The sequence below is a fragment of the Chlorocebus sabaeus genome, chromosome 25, assembly GCF_047675955.1.
Source record: "Chlorocebus sabaeus isolate Y175 chromosome 25, mChlSab1.0.hap1, whole genome shotgun sequence".
NCBI lineage: Eukaryota > Metazoa > Chordata > Mammalia > Primates > Cercopithecidae > Chlorocebus > Chlorocebus sabaeus.
The window spans coordinates 52680421-52700807 of NC_132928.1; the positions used below are offsets into that span (position 1 = coordinate 52680421).

Below are 20387 nucleotides of genomic sequence, written 5' to 3' on the forward strand. Positions count from 1 at the left end.
TCCTGGCTATGCTGTCTTCCATATTGTTGTTCACTTAGCCAGGCCAATATAGGCACAAACTTCAGGCAAACCATCAACGTTTCTGACATCTGTGCTGGCTCAAGCCCAGCAGGGTGCCCTGTTTTCTGTGGCTCTCACTCTGGGATGCGGGATTTTAGCACTTCAGAACTCCATACCAGATGGTCCCTATGGTGAGAGGCAGGGAGGCTCAACCAGCTCAGTCCATGGCCATTGTTTCCCGGGTTAGTCTCATTTCCTCACTTTCCCTGACTCCTCCTCTCTGCATCTTTCTCCTCTGTCTGTTTTTCATCTGTCCCGCATCTTCCTTCACAGATGGCCAGGACATTAATGTGCTCCTGTCATTATGTTATGAAACACGTCGGGGTCTTTAGAGGATCCCTTTCCACAGATGTTAAGATTTGGGTCACGCTTGATACTAAGGTGAAGATTTGCAGGATAATTAGTGATCCCCTACTGCTATTAACCCCTGACTTAAGCAGGTTATTTTCTTACAAAGATGTTGAAAGTCAATACCGCTGTTAATAGTTTCAGTGAGAAGACCATTATGAAACCATGTGGGAAACTAGACCTACCATCAGTATCTTTCAAACTCTGAAATTAGAAGGAAAAAGAGGAAAGTAAAAAAGAACAGAAGAGGGGATATTTCTATCATAGGCCTATCTTTGGTTACCTTAATGATAGTAAGTATCTGATAGACAAGACCCATTTGTTATTCTTAGTGTTTGACAGTAGGCTTATCACTACTAAAGTTCGGAGCTCAATCTTTATCACATAGGGAAGCTCATAATGGCTGCTGAGATAGCAGAGGGTGGAGGTGTAGCTAGATTCTATTTTTAGAGATGCCTCTTTTCCTTTCCATTGTATTTCTTTCATAGAGGTTATAAGGCTCTTCATAATACCACACTTAATAAAACTGAAAACAACCAGCAAAAGTAATAACCCAGAGACACCCTTCAACCCCCAGCAGCAAGTTCCCCTCATAGGGGTGCATCTTATTTGTCCTCCAACTGATCCAGTTCTTCCCTAACTCTGCTCTGTGAAACCCCCTCAGAAACCATACTAGACTTGGTTTGGATAAGGGTTCTTAGACTAACAGTAACTTTGAAACTCCTAATTTAAGCGAAGTCTTTTAATAGTCAGTCATAGCCATCAGGGAGTGTTAACCTCAACCTTGACAGACTGCAGGGTTAGTTCATCAGGTGCCCTCAACATGAGGCTAAAAATTGACTAGTTAATGCTTCCTCCTGCCTTGACCTCAGCAATCACAGCAGCCTCATTAGTACTCAGCTGGATTCAGCTTGCACTCAGCCTTGCTAGGAGTGAGAAAGAGTCCCAGAATGCCAGGACTGCTCTAAGTCACACTAAGCCTTCCAGTGAATTAAAGTTATTTGACAATTTTCCAGGTTAAAATTCATATTTGAATTCAAATTGTCAAATTCTTTGAAAGAGGGCATCGTGGATCTGGTCCTCAGTGAGGTTGTATTTTGGGGGAAATCCTGATCCTGACATGATGTGTTTTCTTAGCAGCTCAGTTCAGGGACTGCCAGTGTGAAGGAATGCCCAAAGAAGGAACAGGGCACTTGGATGGTATGGGGAAGTTGTAATCCCTGGAAGAGGAATTTTTGAAGCAAAGTTTCCAGTGTCCTAATCTAACCTCACAAAAAGCGCTGCAAGCTCACAATCCACAAGCTAACATTAGAACAATGACTAAGGCTAATCTAAAAGTGATTTCATCTCACTCTCCTTCCCACTGCCTTTCCCTATCCCTGATTATTCTCTACTGCGACTTTCCCTGCCCAAGATCTCATTATTCCAATTCTGTATTGCATGCAGAAGCTCTAAATTATCTTTCTTAGAAACCATGCATCTGTACCAGCATGAATGAGAGTCTTTCTCATCAGCCTGAGGTCCAGTGGGAACATGGCCTAGCTCTTGAAGGCTCTGATCAAATCCTCCCAAGCCTGTCCACCCTGTGTGCAGAGGGAAAGGAGAAGTGGAGTTTGGGTTAGACTTAGAGAAGGTTTGACGTGGTTTGAGATATTAAACTTTTCTTTATAGGTGGTCATATGAGGCACACCGTTGTGGACTTAGAATCATAGAATGTCAAAGTTACAACAAAATCTTCAAGTTCATTGACACAGATCCTCCTTGTTCAGACAAGAAAACTCAAATCAAGGCAACTCATTCAAGGTTACTCGTACCATACCTAGGCCTCCTGCACCTCAACTCACTATTTTAGTCACCGCAGAATATAGGATTAGAGTTATAGTAAGACCTTATTGCATCTGGTTTCCTGCCATTCTCTTTCGGGGTCTTCGTAATCATTCTAAATTGTGGCCTAGTTCATTCCTCTGCATAATAAAACCATAGGTGACTTTCCATTACTTCTGAACTCCTTAAATGGGCATTCACAATGTTCGCAGTTGTCACCAATCTGCATTTTTCACTGCTGTCCTGGGCTATTCTTGTCCACCTCATCCCCCCTGCAGCTTAACCAGACCTCCTATGGTTCTGCAAACATGTGTTATCCTTCTGTTCCTTTGTACACACTGTTCTCTTCATCTGGAATTGCCTCTCCAATGTTTTCTCCCATTTGGTTCCTTCCCATCCATTTATGCCCTGCCAAGCTCCACTCTGCATTCAGCACTGCTATTACTGCTTAGAGTACTTCTTCATGATCATGTCTTAAGTTTCCTATTAGATTGAAATCTCTTTTAGAGTGGGGACCTTGTAACACAATTTGATGAATGTGGCAAATATAGTGTGCTCCAAAAATATGTATTGTATACAAGAGTAACTAGCACCATGGTTTCCATAGATTCTGGGAAGTTCCAGACATTTAGGGGGTGCTGAGGGATGTGAGGTTTGTGGAGGAAAATGGACACACCAGAAGTCAGGATACCTTCCCTTTTTGGATGTCTCAACCCCACAGCGTGATGAGGGCATTGGTGCTCCTGCCACCTGTGGTGACTTGAGATGACTATGTAGGATCTCATTGAGACTTGACTGTACAGTGTGAAAAAGGTTCTATCTGAGCCTCCTCAGCAACCTCAGCTAGCCTTGGGCGGGCATAACTATCACCTCCCAAATTTGCTTTTGCAAGCCTCATGGCAGGCTTGCATTGGTGAAGCAATTTCTGAGCATTTCCTCTTCCTGAGATATTCTGCTGGCATCTAGACCAGTACGATTACACTGATGTTCCAAGCTCTGATCTCAGTCCTATCGGTGAGGAAACTCACAAGACACTTACTGTGCCCTGTGTGGTTTTTCATTGGTTGACCCAGGCAAGATGTAGCATACATAAGTAAGTTCCTGGTTTAGCACTGTAGCGCTTCTGTGTCAGATCTGCCAGGAAAAAGAAAAGCCAAGGAGGAAGCTATCATTAAGCTATCATTTTCATCTTGAAAATGAAAAATGATGGGCACCCTTGGTAGGCATGGTGCCCTCTTCCTTCCATCCTTTGCCCTCTATGGTGAGTCTAGTCCAGGCAGAATCATGAACTCACTGTAAAGATGGGCATGAATAACCCACAGAGAGGTTCTGAGGGTTGGTCTGGAAGCTGAGGCCAGAGGCTGTGCTCTCAGCCCACCTCCCATGAAGGTACTTTGTCAAACCTTCACTATACCTGTTCTTCCATTGGTGCTACCATGTCTAGGACCCTGGAGCAGAAGACCTTCTTCCTCATGAAAAACTTGGACTGCTAATAGGTATGGAACTTCTTGAGTAGATGAAATGTTCTGGGATTAGACTGTGGCTGCACAACGTTATGAATATATTAAAAACCACTGAATTATATACTTGAAATGGGTGAATCTTATGGTATGTGAATTATATCTCAATTTTCAAAGAAATCATGGGATATGAAGACCTAGTACAAAAACTTAAAAGATTGTAACACAGAAACTCCTAAAAGACTACATGGATTTATCTACTCAGATGTGCTCTCTGTCTGTGCATGCTCTGAGATTATGTTGTCTGGTGCATGTGTTGGGGGTGGAGGGGACTAATTGTTCATCCACCTCAGCCTTTGTTCTGTGTCAGACTGGGGTGACCTTGGTCTAGGAACCTTGTCTTGCTTCCACCATGGAAACAGAGGTAATAAGCCTGACCTACTTGATGAGGATCTCCTGGGAAATAAAAATCTGGTTTGCCAAGTGCTTTAGAGGTATGAGGTGCTAGATCCTTTGGAATAGTTACAGGAAGGGCTGAGTGGCACTCAGATGTGTATGAGATAAATCCTACACTGGGGTGGAACAGGTGCAGACAGGAGGCTGGAGGTGCCCTGCTGTGGGTGATTTAATTGTCATTAGGTGCTCTGGTGGGAGCTATGACAGCTTGTGATTTTTATGTCTGGGGTTAGGAGACAGAGTTTGGTTTCCGCTGCAATAACAGGACAGGCACTCACAGAGGAGGGTGTGTATCTCGAGAGGAGCCTTTGGGGCTTTGATGTGAAGGCATGAGAAGTGGTTGGAAGGATAAGTGCCCGTGTGGGAAATGGAGTTTGTGATTGTCAGGCCTCCTCTGAAGAGCCGTAGGTCACTGCTGCTCCAAGCATGCACCCCCACAGACATGCCCACAGGTTTCTCCCCACATGGAAATCTGGAAGCCTCCTTAGTAGAAAGAGGGACTCTTTTCCTGGAGAAGTCTGTGTCACAGCCTCGCTTAATAAATGGGGCCATACTTATAGAAAGCCAGGACTGGGGTTCAGGGGATCATCTGTCCTCACACCCTCTGCCCACTACAGCTTCCTGGATGCTTTGTCTGAGTTCATGCACAGCTTAGCAACCCAGTAGGATGACTGAGTCCTCTAGGTAGTTAGGGAGGGGCCACAGATGGAAGGGAGCTCTGATCCCTTTCTCTTTTAGCCCTGCCTCACACTCTTAATTGTACCTTCTCCCTCATCTGTGGGATGGTAGGACAAGACAGGGAATCATATCAGTGTCTTTTGAGACAGGCTAATGACCTGTGGCTCGTATAAAACCTTCTCATTGCCCTACCCTTAGTGGACCAGCTGATATTCTTCCTTTTCCTTATCCTTATTCTCCTATCAATGCCTGAACATACTTCCCCTACTTCTCTACCTATTGAAAGGAAGTCCACTTGCCCATCAAACCCATTACCAGTATCATCATCCTCAGAGGCTACTTTCCTCCCCTCTTCTACCCTCTACCCAGATGAGATTACTCTTTTCTTCTTCTGTGCTCCCACAAAAGTTTGCCACTGGTGTCACACTTGTCACATTCACTCATGGTGGGCTGCTTTGTAGAATTTGTTGAGGATCTCGTTTAGATTAGTATCTGAGTGCCTGGGACAGTGCCTGTGCATAATACATGGCCAATTCATGCCTGTTGAATAAACAAACCAATCGATAAATAAATAACATCAGTTGTGCCCTCCCACAGATACTGAAATATATTTATAAACTCAGTAAATACTTAAAATTGTTTTCCTTTTTATGGTTGTGGTACTTGATGAGAGAACATATTCTAAGTGTGTCTTATTAAATCTCTTTTATGTCTGTGAAATTATTATTTGTTTTTGGCCAAAGGTAATAAATTTTTGAAGAAGCCTTGCCTTTAAAATAAAAAAAATGGCCAGGCCATATGGCTCACGTCTCTAATCTCAACATTTTGGGAGGCCAAGGTGGGAGGACTGCTTAAGACCAGGAGTTCAAGACCAGCCTGGGCAACGTATGGAGATCCTGTCTCTACAAAAAAAAAAAATTAACTAGCTAGGCATGGTGAGGTGTGTCTGCGGTCCCAGCTACTTGGGAGGCTGAGGTGGGAAGATTGCTTGAGCCTAGAAGGTTGAGGCCACAATAAGCCGTGATTGCACCACTGCTCTCTAGCCTAGATGACAGAGCGAGACCCTTGCTCAAAAATAAAAAGCCAGAAAAAAAAGAAAAAATTTGTAAAGCAATGGCTTGTTAAACATGTGTTCAGCAGAATGCTAGTTCCCTAGAAATTTGGGAGAGATGAGGTTAATCAGATTTTTCTGCTGTGTTATGTCTCAGAGCTTTGATACAATATTGCTTGAGAATGCCAAAGAGAGGAACATACACACGGTGTATTTTGCAGTACTACCTTAGCACCAACTACAGTGCTAGGGGCATAGTCAGTTTTAGTATTTTGCTATTACGTCATTGATGCTTGTCTCGTGCCTCAGTCTCCATCCCTGAGAACCAAGTGAGTGTATCTGTGATAAGGGCCCGATTCTTCACTGTCTTCTTCATGTATACCAACTCTGCTCTGCAAAACTGAAGAAAAAAAATTAAAGGGAATTAAAACATTACTTTACCTGTCACAGCAAGTTAGCAAACATCTCCAGTGGACTATGCAGCAAATGATTGTGGTTTTAGAAATAACCTGCCAGCCCCAGTTGCTCTGCAGTAACTTCCCAGGACTATTCCATAAATGCCAGTTGTCTGCATAGTAATTACCAACTCTCTCCTTGGCAAATTTACTGGTATGTCTAGGAATAATTGCTGGGGAACTCATACTTTCAAACTTACAAGAGGCAAACAACCTTGCATTTACCTCGGGGGGTTATCAGGTATTCAAACTGAGCTGTGTAAAAGATCATAGAAATAAGGGAAAGAACTTGAATTTTCACCTTGATATTTTTCTCAATGGGTGAGAGCCTGGCTCACTAGATTTATGGTGGAAAGACCTACGGGAGATAATTGTCGTCTTCTCAGGGTCTCTTCTCTTCCTTGTGGTTTGGAGTAGCAGTAAAATCTGACCTAACTATACACTGTTGGAAACTTCTGTTGGCTTCAGACGAAACTGACTAATTGGTACAAGTGATGAGGAAGAAGATGAAAAACTTGGTCTCATCCAAATTCTCACCTGTGCCTTTGGTGTTCATCTTCTAGAGATCTCAGGGAACACAGAGGATATCCCTTTGGTGCGCTGGAGGCAGCAGTGGCTGGAGAATGGCACTTTGCTTTTTCACATTCATCACCAAGATGGTGCCCCAAGCCTTCCTGGACAAGACCCCACTGAAGAACCCCAACATGAGTCAGCAGAAGAGGAGCTGAGGATCCTCCACATCTCAGTCATGGTAAGAGCAGCACAGCCTCAGCCTGTCAGGCCATAGCTTATGTTACCTTGACATTAAGGGTGTTGGTGTCATAGATACCACTGTATCAGACCCAACTCTGTAATGATCATTGATCATGTTAATAAGCAAATTTCCCATTTGTGGGAAATGCATCCACTTGTGATATAAGTGATAATTGCAACTATTTCTAACAGTACCATTCCCCAACTGTTTTCTCTAGGAACATGCTCAGATACGAAGAAACTTTAACAAACCAGAGATAATATTAGATCGGGGCAGCCAGGCACAGTGACTCACACTTGTAATCCCAGCACTTTGGGAAACCAAGGTGGATGGATCACTTGAGGCCAGGAGTTCAAGAGCAGCCTAGCCAACATGGTGAAACCCCATCTCTACTAAAAGTACAAAAATTAGCTGGGCATACCTGTAGTTCCAGCTACTTGGGAGGCTGAGACCTGAGAACTGCTTGAACCCAGGGGGCTGAGGTTGCAGTAAGCCAAGATTGCACCTCTGCACTTCTGCCTGGGTGACTGAGTGAGCCTCTGTCTCAAACAACAACAACAACAAAATTAGATGAGGGTAATGGATTGTCATAGATGGGAATTATCCAATTAGTATATTGGAGAATCTGAGAGTAGTTGCTCCAAAAATGTTAAATGACTGACTCTCCAAGCTGCTTGCCGTTACCAAGTTCTGTTTTCTCTTCTCCCAGCCAGGAGGAAGCCAGTAAACTGGCTTTCTCTCCTCTTACAATAGATGGCATGTCAATAGACACTTGCACCTCTCTCTAGCTCAACTCAGATCCTTTACTATTAACATTCCTTCTCCTACTTAGGAATTTGAAGCCTCAAAAAAAGTTGGAAGGTTCTTTCTAACATTCTAGGAACTTGTATTCTAGAATCTCACTGGAAAGTAAGTGCTATGATTGCAGGCCAGGGTTTTTGTTTAGTATTGTTTTGTTTACTGATGTGTCCCCAGCACCTAGAACAATGCATTCACACAGTTGATACTTCATTAATATTTGTGGAATAAATGAATGAATTTCCCAGTGAAGAGATGAATAAAACCTGTTACACTGGGTATTTTATGTGCTGATACTGTGTTGGTAAATAAACACATTGTCTACTCTTAGGATAGCCTAATAGCAGGTTGAGACCTGACTGATTATTTATGAACCATGTATACGGGAGGATATAGATTATTTCACTGTTAGGAAACTCAACACAGAACCAACCTGAGTCTTAGTTCAAACCTTATTTCATCTGTTGCTCTAGTACCATCACTATATGCTATTTAGTTTTATGTATAAGACTGAGGGAAACTGAGTGCATTTTAGATATAAAAGAATGCCCATTATCCAAAGATGGAAAATCTCTCTATAAAATCTCTGATAAATCTCAAAATGTAAGCCTTCTATTTCTTCCTCAACCAGCGTCCCCGTAAGTAACTGGCTTGACGGGTTATCTGCATGTACACGAGGCACTTTGTTTAAACTATATGGTGGAGAAAAGAGTTCTTGAATTGCAAATGTTGAGCCTTAATATCCAGATAAGGTCAGATGTCAGGCAGGTAAATGAGGTTGCTATTATTCACATTTACAAATTAATCAAGGTTTATAGCATGGAAGTTACAGTACTTGCATATCCTTATTAAAGAACAGTGTTTTTCCTCCCTGAGAAGGTTGTCTTCTTTTTTGTAGCTTGTAGTATCCAGAGAGTGGCAGGATTCAGGCAGGTCAGCTGAATTGACCCTGGCATTGACTGGAGTGATTAATTTAGAGGCCAGATGGTCTTCAAATTTATAATATGGTCTGACTAAAAAGAAGGGCACAATGGTGGATTTCTCGCCAGCCATCCACATCCTGCCATCAGTGTGGGAAGCAATGGTGGTCATGGGTGGTTTTGTTTTGTTTTGGTTTGAGACCATTTCAAAGAACCAGTCTTTGTCACACTGATGAAATGTTTAAGGTAAAGAAAGGTGTATAGCGATTTCCAAAAATAAATATTGCGATTTATTTTAAGGAAGAACCCTAAATAGAAGAAGTTGAGACAAACAATATGTCAGAAGGGGAGTCTAGGGAGGGCTGGGGGCATATTGCAAGAATCTGCGGAAAGACAAACGGCCTGAAACTTGTACTTGTTGCCACATTGTATCTTCAGTGTAGGAGGCACCCTACCATCTATCCCTGGAATTAGGTGCTCAGTCAGTTCTCTAGAGAAGTGTGTGTGTGTGTGTGTGTGTGTGTGTGTGTATGTTTGTGGGTTGGGTATACTGCTGGGTGGATTGGTGCACCAAAATCTTACAAAAATCCACTAAAGAACTTACTCATGTAACCAAACACCATCTGTTCCCCCAAAACCTATGGAAATAAAAAATTTAAAAAATATGTATGCTGATCAAAAATGCCAAAGACTTTAGGAAATAGGTTGTGCCCTTAAAATAAAACAACTTCTATGAAAAATCCTACATTGTAGTGTTTTTTTCAAATAAGATCCCCTGAGCAAGAATTAGTGCACAGTGGACACTGAAATGGAGAAAGAACAAGAGTCAACTTTAAACTTATCTCTGAGACCTCTCCTTCATATGCTACTTGTCACCCATGGCAGACCACCAATGATAGTTTATTTTTCAAATAAAATGGAAGAGAAGATTCCTTCAGCTTAATTTTAATTTATTCTCTTTTGTTTTTAACCAGGCTAAAGAGACAGAGGACAAAAGGGCATAGGCAAACGTAAGGGTAGGAAAGACTTGTGTTGTCTTTGGGTTGGCCTCTTGTATGCGGACAGGCCAACATCTCCATTAAAAAATCATGAAGGCCTTTGACTTCCACAGAACAGGAATCTCAGGATGAACTGGAGATATAAATATTTCCTCCCTACCCCCTCCTTTCCCTATCAAAGATGATTTGGTTAGTGGAGCCTACTGCAGCCCACCTAGACGTCTCATTGTCCTCCATTACCATTCCATACACACACCCCACACACTGCCTTTCTCATCCTTAGGATTCTATTCTAGAAACAGTTTCAAAGACTGAAGTTGTATATCTGCCTTCAGCTTAGAAATCAAGCCTGAGGGTATCCTGTTTGAAGATGTTGTTCTTGGAGTCTCTGATGGCTTCCTCTTAAGAGACTCAAGTGTTGGTAGACTGTATTTGGCACACTTTATACCATACCCTTTGGAGGAAAGGTAGGCAGCTAATTGAGGCATCTGGATGACAGCATTATAAATGCCAGAAGATAGCAAAAGTCTTTGATTTGTAACAATATTGAGTGGTGAAATACACTTAAATGAAATCTTATTACCCAAACCCCGTTAGTTATGAAATAACAATAGCAAAACTATTTTTCATTAACTCTAATGATCAATATGGATACAGTTTTCAAATTGGATCAAAATAGCATAATTGGAAAAAGAGAAAAGATAAAGTGATTAGTGAAACATGAACACATCCAACCTTTTCCCTGGAAAGAAAATGTATAATTAAAAGCTTAACTAATAATCCTAAATATTCCCAATATGTGCAAGAGGGAATTAATGGTTTTATGAAAATCTTAAAGTTTACATTTCTCTCATTTTGTATGTATACTTTTTTATCCATATTTCCTCAATGCAGAGACCACTGTTTATTTCTATATTTTGCATATATTATGTTCTGTTTTAAACACAAAATATAAGAAACGAGAGAATGAGAAGTAAAAGAAACCTTTTTTGGACCCTTATGGCATTCTATGAATGAGAATTTGCAAGTTCTCTTTTATACCATGCCCAGTATAAATCAACCATCAGCAAAATTGTGGGCTTGCAGAAAACAAATACCCCAGCTGGGAGCTGGGCAATTTAAAACTTTGAAAAACCTTTTGCTTTTCTTATTTTTCAATCACATCCTAAAATTTTTGAATTTTTTTTTCCAAAGAGGTACCATTTATTCCTTGCATAGAATAATTGGATTTCCCTTCTGAAATCTTACGTTATTGCTTTGAGGGTCAAATGATGTATTTTAACCTCCTTGCATGATTCAAACTTGGCTGAAGAGATTTATTTCAAATTTTGCAAGATAATTGACATCAGAACTATGAAAGTACACAAGGATACTCTTTTGCAAACTCTTGAACAAACGAAAGCAGATTCAGCAAATGAAAACTGAGTGTGAGTTTAAACCAGAAGTCAAGCAATTGGTCAGTTATAAGGCAAATGGTTTACTCCATAGAAGACCAGGCTTCAATATGACTTCATGTCAGATATTCAGACTCTGTGTGGATTTAAATTTTCATATTGTACTTGTGCTAATTTACCATACTATGTACATTTTTCTTCTTAAAGTATGCAAATGAGTTTAATGGTGCACAGTAGAATTTAAATGTATTGTCTATATATTTCATCTTTTTAATTAAAGATGGCAGTGTTAATAGATTTCCTATATGCATATAAGTTGGTTAAGTACATTTTTCACAGCAAGTAGCCTTTCTAAAATTCTTTGGAGACACACACACACACACACACACACACACACACACACACATATATATATATATATGAAATTTTTCTGTATTGATAACTCCCACTGGTAGAGAATATCTTTTGTGGTTCAGCCTTCTTAGGCACTGTTGTGGGGGAAAAAATCTTAGTAGCCCCAGCTGTTTGTGGCTCCTTGGCCAGTATCTGGAGACCCCCATGGCCTTCTACTGCTGGCTGCCATCAGAGGCCTTAGCCTGCCCCCAGGTTCCCTGTTTCTGGGATCTCCAGGTGAACCCAATGTACAGAGTTCACTCCTGGGAGAAACAAAGTTGGGAACAAGATTTGGAGACAAAAGAGGCTGCAGGTGCCATTATACAGTCCCGGAGTTCAGCAAATAGAATGGGCACCGTGGGAAAGTGCCAGTGTGGAAAAGTAGTATTTGGGGCTGAGTCAGTACAGAGCCGACAGCGAACACACCTATGGGAGCCTCTAGGATCATGTTTCCAGGGCTGCATAACAACTTTCTACCAAAGCCTCATCCTTGCCCTTACTGTTATATTCAAGTTCATTCAGTCCAGTTGCCTGAGCATCGCGTGTGAGTTTGCTTGAAGCCGTGCCTCATTTCATTCCTAGAGCATAGCCACTTCCAATGTAGAGAGGAGCAATTCTAAGCATGGCAGTCACTGTGTGTCATCAACACTATTAGGTTCTTATTAAGTGTCTGTGGGCCCAGGAGAGAGGGTTAGATGTCTTTTTTGTCAGCACCTTTTGCCTTCAGCAGATCTGTTACAAAAACTCATTAACAAATTCATTAATCAAGGTCACTTTTGCATCTTTATGGTCAATTTGTAGTATTTGTTTCATTCAACTTAGGATGCCCTAATTTATCAGAACCAATCCTTCTCGTCTTTAAGCAACAAATGGAGACATTTAAGCATGTTGTGTGTTCCTAGAAAGGACAGAGATAGAGTAATAAGTCAGAAAGAACAAAAAGACAGGTCTTGATTTGGTTCAAAGAAGACTTTTCTTGCAATCCAAGCCATCCTTCATGGGGCCGAACTGACTTACTGGTCATACTGCCCACATTCCAGGGTCATCACTGTCTATTTTACCTTCCATTAGGAAAGTTGTGGGCAGTTCCTAAGATAATCAGTAAGACCTCTTGAAACAAAACCTCTTTGCTCTTTGTTTCTCTCTGAAATGCTGATGTGCAAAAGCCTGGAGATGCCAGGGTCCATTTGGGGGCTATGTCAAGTGCCAACTAAGGTTTGGCTCACAAACCTCCCTCACCTGGCACCATGGGATGCTCTGCATCTCTTGCCAAGATGCATCGGGCATAGGTATACATGAATTCATTTGCCATTTGGATTGCTCATCTATTCTGTTCTTGTTTGGTGCCCTTTTGTATTCCAGTAAAATGAGAGCTGAGATATAATGGAAAGACACGCTGGATTTACAGTTGGAAGAGTGGACTTCATATGCTGGCTTTACCACTTTAGGTAATTTGCTGAGCTTTTTGGGAGCTTCATTATCTCGCCTATAAAATGAATGCACTGGTCAGGCTTTTTAGTTTTAGAGAATGGAGATCCACTGAGGCCTTCTGTGTAATAGAGTTGTACTGTAGAAATTCATATGGAGATAAAGGAGACAACACTCTCCTGATTTTGAAAAGTATATTCAAAGAGCAGATTTTCATGAAGGCTGGAACTGGGAAGTTGTTGAGGATCTGAGTGATTTTATCAGCCCTCAACCTCCATAGCTTGTGGTTTGGCCCTTTCACACCTGTTTCTATTGCTCCTCTTGCTATGAATTAACTTCTTTGTCTAGTCTATTCTATACATCTTTCTCAATTGCGACGCTTTTATATGTTTGACACTCCATTTACTCATCAAGTCACCTCACTCATGACCTGTTCTGACTTTTCACAGCTTCACAGTGTTTCCAACTTTGTTCCCACTGCTGTTAAATGTCCTGCCTTCCTCCCTTATTCTGACTCCTTAGTGAAAGAAGCAGATGGGTCTAATTTGTTACCATAGACCCTGTTTGTTCAAAGCTTTCGTATCAGGTTATCCCACAGGTGAATGTGATCTTAGCCTTCCTCTGGTGGTTATCGTGGGGAGGTGGGCTTATGTGGTACACTCCTGCTCCAGGCATAGGTCAGAGCCGTTTCCTTTAGCAGAGGCTGCAAAACTGATTTCATGATTTCTTGTTTTCAGTACAACAGGCAGACTAAGACCTAACTTGTAGAGATGTTAGGAGAATCAAAATATAACATAGGCACCATCATCGTTGTCATCATCATCATCAAAATCGTATTTGGCACTTACTATGTGCTAGACCTTGTTTCAAGTGCTTTCAATATATTTTAACTTATTTTTTATTCTCACCACACTGTAAGTAGGGTTTGTTATTACTCATTTTGCAAACAAGGAGACTGAGAGCATAACAGGCTATGTGATTTATCCAAAGGTAAACAACTATTAGTTTGCAGGACCATGAATTGAATCAAGGCCGTCGGCAGAGTCCAGATGCTATACTTTGAGAAGCACTTCTCTCCTGACCCATAATGAGCACACAATGTATATTTAGTATGTGTCATTTCACCAACTTTTGATGTTTTGTTGACTTTTGACTGCTGAGACTCATCTGACACTTTACTCCATTTTTACTTTGACACTAAGAACGCTACAAGCACTAAGACCGACAACCATGATGGAACACAAATTTTCTTTCTGTGGCTATACCAGGCAGCTAACCCCAGAAGCTCAGACTCTGTTCAGCTTGGCTAATCCCACCTGCTAACCTTGGCTTCAGTCACACCACCTCACAGCTGGTGGTGGGTTTATTGGCAGGGAAGGGAAAAGTGTAGTTGGGGAATTCCAGCCTAAAATTGTGAAAGTCATGTAACAATGAACTTTGCTTCTTCATATACAAACTTTTGCACTTTTGCAGGACATTTTTAGAAACTAGAAAAGTATTTTCAAAGCATTATTGACATCATTGATTTTTAAAATCATTGAGTCATTCCTTCATTTAGATATTGATTATTTAATACTGTTTTCAGGCTTCAGAGTTTTTTAGCTACTGAGTAGATAGGAAATGAATAAGACAAAGTTCTGCGTTCAGGGAGCGTTTAATCACATTATTAATGCTTACTATTTGAAGAGGGCCCTTGGTAGAACTGAGAGACAAGTAGTTTGCATCATCTTTTCCACTCCTTTTCAGTCTTTACATCTTCTTTGTAAATCTGTTTTTCTTTTTCCTGAAGTTCACAGAGGCCTTCTGCTACCCTCATCTCTGCAGACAGCAAGAAAAATAGCTAAGAGGCCAAATTTTCAAAAGGATGCTGATGTCTTTTAACAAGTTGATGTAATATTCTGTTCAGCAATCTAGTTCACTTGATACAGAAGCTAGCAATTTACTTTCAAGTACTCAGTTTCAGAAATCCCTGAAGATCCTTTTGAAAGCAGGAGTCATAATTTCCGTGAGGTTTCAATCAATATTAGAAACTGGTAATATTCACAGTAATAAAGCTATTGCTCGCTAAGCCCTCATTGTGTCTCCAGCACTGTATGGGATCATTTGCATACATACTATCAATCAATTTCCATAGCAACCTTGTGAAATAGCTATCATTTCTTCCATCTTTCAGATGTGAACACTGAGACTAAGAGAAAGTAAATTATAGGCCCAAAGTCACATAGGCTGCAAGAAGGGAAGCCAGGATTTAAGGCAAGTGTATCTGACTCCAAACTTGACTCTGCTACACAATTCTGCTACTTGGTGGTATTAGGGTTGGATAGTTTCTCCAATTTTCCAGGTTATGAAATAATTTTACTTCTTTTAGCTAGCACAGTAGAAACCCTTTATTTGAAGACTAGGAAGGAACATAGTGAATTAGACAAGGTGCTGTTATGGTGAGGTCTATAAGCTGCTTCAAAAGGTAAAGGAGGAACCTTGGGCAAGAAGATCAAATATTGCAAAGAAGACTGAGATTGGCTCTGAGAAGACACTGGTCATTGAGAAGCCAACAAAGACTATAGTTTTGTGGTATTGAATTTTAGTGAGGCAGTTTACAGCAAGGGCTTTGCTCTGAGACCAATTTAAATCTTAGTTCTGCCACTTACTCGATCTTTTTATTGACCTTGGACAAATTGCTTAATCACTCTAAACTCACTTTCCCTATCCAAAAATGGGATTAAATCCTCTTTATAGGGCTGTTTTAATTATTAAATGAGATGTTTCTTATAAACACTTCCTATACTGCCGGGCCCATAGGGAAGTACCCATTAAATATTAGCTCGGTAAACTCTTGGGGGGTCATGCAAGCTGCCTGTAACAATCTTGCCTACAATGTGTGACCCAGGGGCCACCAGCTTAGGGAGTCAGAAAAGAATCTGTCATCATGGCAGCCTCTCAGAGGAGTCCTAGAGCATTGTGCTCAGGGAAAAGACCGAGGCAATTAGGGATATCAGGACAACAGAATAGGGCCATTACAAAGCTGGGATGCAGTCATGTCCATTCAGGGAATTGTTATGTCACTTCTGTTTCATTGTTTACAGGGTTTCCTACCAGGTGTCTTATGATTTAGGATGATAATTGAGGTCAGGTCTGGTAATTGACATCTGATACCTACCAGGTATCTTATAATTTAGGGTGATAATTTCAGCTCCAACTTCTCTGGAAGAACTTCATTTACTAATTTATTTTTTAATCAAACCAAGTGATGTCATTTAGGGAATTCCATCACTGCCCAGGTATCCACACATACGAGATTGTTATTACTCTCATTCGCCATGGGAAAAAGAAGACTTAGAAAAGTGGGTGATACTCATGGCCAGCATTGATGTAAGAACTCAGAGATTCTGAGTCCTGATGCCATTACCTTTTCTCCAGATCACACTATCTTTTCCCCACCCTCTGCCCATCTCTAAAATTGGGGGTCTGTCTCACAGACCCAAAGTCACCTTTAAATCTGATCTCAAACACACACCTATAGGCCTTGGCTGGAGACGAATTAGACTTAGGTATAGTAAATGTAGCCAGCCATGTGTCCACAGAGAAAACCCCAACATGGGCAATGGCAGGAATTATCTAGGCCAGGAGTCTGTAAAGGACCAGATGTTAAACAATTTTAGCTTTATAGGCCATCCAAGCTCTTTTTCAATTACTTATCTCTTGCCAATGTAGTGCCCAAGTAGCCATACACAGTATATAACTGAATGCATGTAGCTGTGTTTCAATAAACTTTATTTACTAAAACAGGCAGTAGGCCACATTTGGCCTAGAGGCCATAGGTTTGCTGACCTCAGTCTAGTACATTCTCCCCATTTTGTCTGCAGAACCCATATAAAGACTACAACCCAACAACTCGGTAGAAGCGTTAGGGTTCTGTTTGCAGTGTGAAAGAAAATCATTTGCTAGTTTTAGCCAGACCCCCACAGATTGATTGTAATTGTCAGTTAAAGCACTGACAAAAATTGTTCTTGCTAGAAATTCAAGACATGTGGTATTCACAAATTCAGGTGAAATGCAAGCACATTAGCTTCTCCTAAGAGACACTGATGAGTTTAGCAAAGACAGATGTTAATGAAAACAAAACTATGCTTAGACTTGATAAGAAAAGTATAAACAGGATACTTATTAGCAAATATGCTATTTTTTCTTCCCTGTGAGTCTGATGGCTCCTGCTTGGTTTCAACTTTGAGTGTACAGTAGACATGTGTGACATGCTTGGATATGCTAAAGTACCCCCTTATAGCAAAATACCTCATATAAATATATAAGAATAGAAGTAGAATTATGCTTCCAGACATTGATGTCATAATAAAGTTGGTTTGTGTAAGGACTGTTACATATCTTTAAGAGTTAGTGGTGGCTCTTGGTCTTGCTGCTAAAGTTTAGGGTGAACAAAGCATTTTTAGCCTTGCCTTATAAAATTAGCTGTGACACATTTAAGTATCTGCTACAGTTTGTTAAATGGCTTATCCATGTGACAGGCAGATGTCAGTAGCCTTCCCCAAGATTGGAAGGGGTCTCTCTCTCTATAATAAATCTAGGAAAGTCAGGTGCCTCTTGCTATTTATGATTTCTCTCCTGATGATACCTCTATCACTGCTGCTGATGTCCATGAATAGCAAAGGATGAGTCAAGTAGCCTTCTCACTTGGGATGAATCAGATGTCAGTTTATTAATATGTTGTACTATGGCTGACAGTAGTGGATGCTTCACAGAATCATATCTGGGGTCTGCTGGGCTCTGGCTCCCAATTCTGACATTTGGGATTTGTGTAACTGCTTAAGGTGGCCTGAGATGTGAGTTCTGCCAGCCTAATACCGTAAAGAAGACAGGGCTATACAGGCTATATGGGAGATCCACATGGGATATCAGTCATCAGATCCTTATGAAAGGATTCAATCTTCATTTCCTCCATGTCTGTATCTTGTCTGAGGAAGAAGTGGGAAGGATTTGGGACTTAGATATATAGGCCCTTGGGATTTGTAAGAGTGAACATGTCATAATTTGGCATTTGTGGGTTTTCAGACACATTCTTACATGAGGTAAGCTGTCATACAGAGGAAACTCAGAAAAGCTTTGTGTCCCAACAGTGATGTGAAAGCATCCATCTTTCATTCTCTTTTTATTTCCTAAGTGTCATGGAATGTATACATCCTAGTCATCATCCCTGGGATTTCAGCTGGCTGTGTCCATCCCCAGCCCCTCTTTCCTCAGTGCTCTGTGGCTCAGAGTGAACAGCCTCGGCCTCTGAGGCCCCCAGCCTTTCCATGGCAGGACCACCCTCCTTGGACTACACCTTAGGTTCAGATAAGGCAGCACTAACAGGTCCCAGCCAGGGCTCTGCTGTAGCTTTCATAGCAGAGTGACGTGGGCCTAGGACCCAGCTGTCCTCACGCAGACAGCATTACATCTTCCTCTTCTCACTTGTGACGAAAGCTTGCTGATGAGGCAAGCAGCCTAATGTTGCGATAAGACTACTGGATTTGAAGTCAGGAAGCTTTGATTATAGACCTTTTTCTCTCAAAAACATGTGAAACTTCAGGCAAGCTCCTTGACCTTCTTGGGCCTCAGTTTGCTCATCTACACAGGGGAGGCTGGAATGAGATAAGTATTCTCAAAACTTTGGCATTCATGTTTTATTGGCATATTTTTGTGCAACCTATGTTAGTATTTTCTGAATATTTTTATTTAAATTGACTCGCTTTTTCAATTTAAACTTATTTTGGCCTTATCTGAGAGAAATACATCAATAAAATCAGGGGTTTGATGTTATAGTTGATTATTTCAATACAGATTAGGCAGATAGTATTTTATACAAATAAATGATAACATAAAAATGTCCCACCCCTTTAACAGCAATTGGCACACCCATACCAGGAGCACATAGATGGGCTATGTCCTATGCCTTGGGGGTCCCGGGCTAGCTGAACTTGTAAGTTGCCTTCAGCTCCCACATTCTAGGAATGTGAAGATGAAGGACATATGGGACACTAGCAATCCCTGGTTGACACAGAAAGAAATGCATGAAGAAACTTTCTTCCATTCCCTGCAGCAACTCTGCTTTTCTTTTTTCCATTTATGAGTATGAGATGATGGTCTATGGGCAACATGCTGGGCTTGGCGGGCTTATATACAGGTTGGGTTGAATGGAAGGAGATCCATCCTGGGAGGGAGCTATCACATCCCATTGTGAATCTTTGGCTGGTCCTTTGGAGGGAGGCTGGTGACTTTGAGCCCTTCACATGGCCCAGTGGGGGCTCTCTGCAGGTGCCTTTGATCTGTGAATTGTTGGTTCAGAGCCATTGCCTTCGGCCTGCTCTGCTCCTCTGTGTCTGTGTCTCCAGGGAGTCTCTCTAGACATACTGTTAGCCTCTGCTAGCATGAAGTGTTCTAGGAGCCTCCTGGTTTGATTTAGGATGGAGTGGTTCCCCCACATTAGGGAGCAGGTCACAGGAAGAGCCTTCAGCCTCCAGCTTTGGGGGATTTGGGAAGGGGAAATCTCCCAGAATTGCCTCTGGAGGCCTTTGAATACTCCCGGAAGGAGACGTTTATCCTCCTCCCTAAAATGACTCAGGTAAAGCTGGAGGCAGAGTGATTCCTGGCAGGTCCAGCCCAGCCAGTCTTTATATAATATAATTCTTTCTTATGGAAGTATTGTTTTAGTTGCCCCATGTGCCCTATTCCCAGGATAACAGTTATGCCTTAGGGGGAAAAATATTTGCTTTAGAAGGAAACTTTCTGGCAGGATGGTGGACTCTGCCTTGCTGAGTAACCATGCTGGGACCTGCAGGCCATGTCTCAGATTCCCTTTTTGGGCTGGCCTTGCTGGTTCTCAGGAGAGTCCCTGGATCAGGGGAAGACAAGGACAAGTCAGTCCCATGTTGCCATTAGGAGTGAGAGGCTCCTCTGAGGTACTGGAGATTCAGCACCTTTTCCTCTTTCTTGCTTTCCTCTTCTACATCCTGAGCCCCTCTGGCAGCCGCCCTTTGAGAGTTCCTCTGCCTCTTTGATCAGGCTTGATTCTGATGTTCGTTTTCACCTGATCTCATCTAATGAAAAAAGTTAAGAGTGGGAAGTGGGCCATGTAGCTGTTCCTGTGTGATACTGTAAGTGCATTCAAAGGCCTGTATTTTGCATCCAGAAATTTTCATCAGCATCTGTGTTAGATGCTGCCTTACCTAGCTAATCATTCCAGGTCACTAGGGTTGAAAAGAAAGAACACTCCAAAGGAAAATGACAGTTACTTCACTTGAAGATCTTCTGAACAAGTAGTGCATTTTCATTATTTAGGAACAGATGGATCTCAGTCTTCCCATTCATTCTTATTACCC

The 20387-nt window shown here is 41.6% G+C and overlaps 1 protein-coding gene across 2 annotated transcripts in view; it reads left to right on the top strand.

The window, feature by feature from the left end:
• ASTN1 (astrotactin 1) overlaps nucleotides 1-20387 on the top strand; it is a 306213-nt gene that overhangs the window by 96775 nt on the left and 189051 nt on the right. For both annotated transcript variants that reach the window (XM_073011748.1, XM_007989385.3), the window contains exon 2: nucleotides 6896-7083. In XM_073011748.1, the coding sequence (XP_072867849.1) occupies nucleotides 6896-7083 (188 nt within the window). The remainder of the gene's footprint in view (nucleotides 1-6895; nucleotides 7084-20387) is intronic.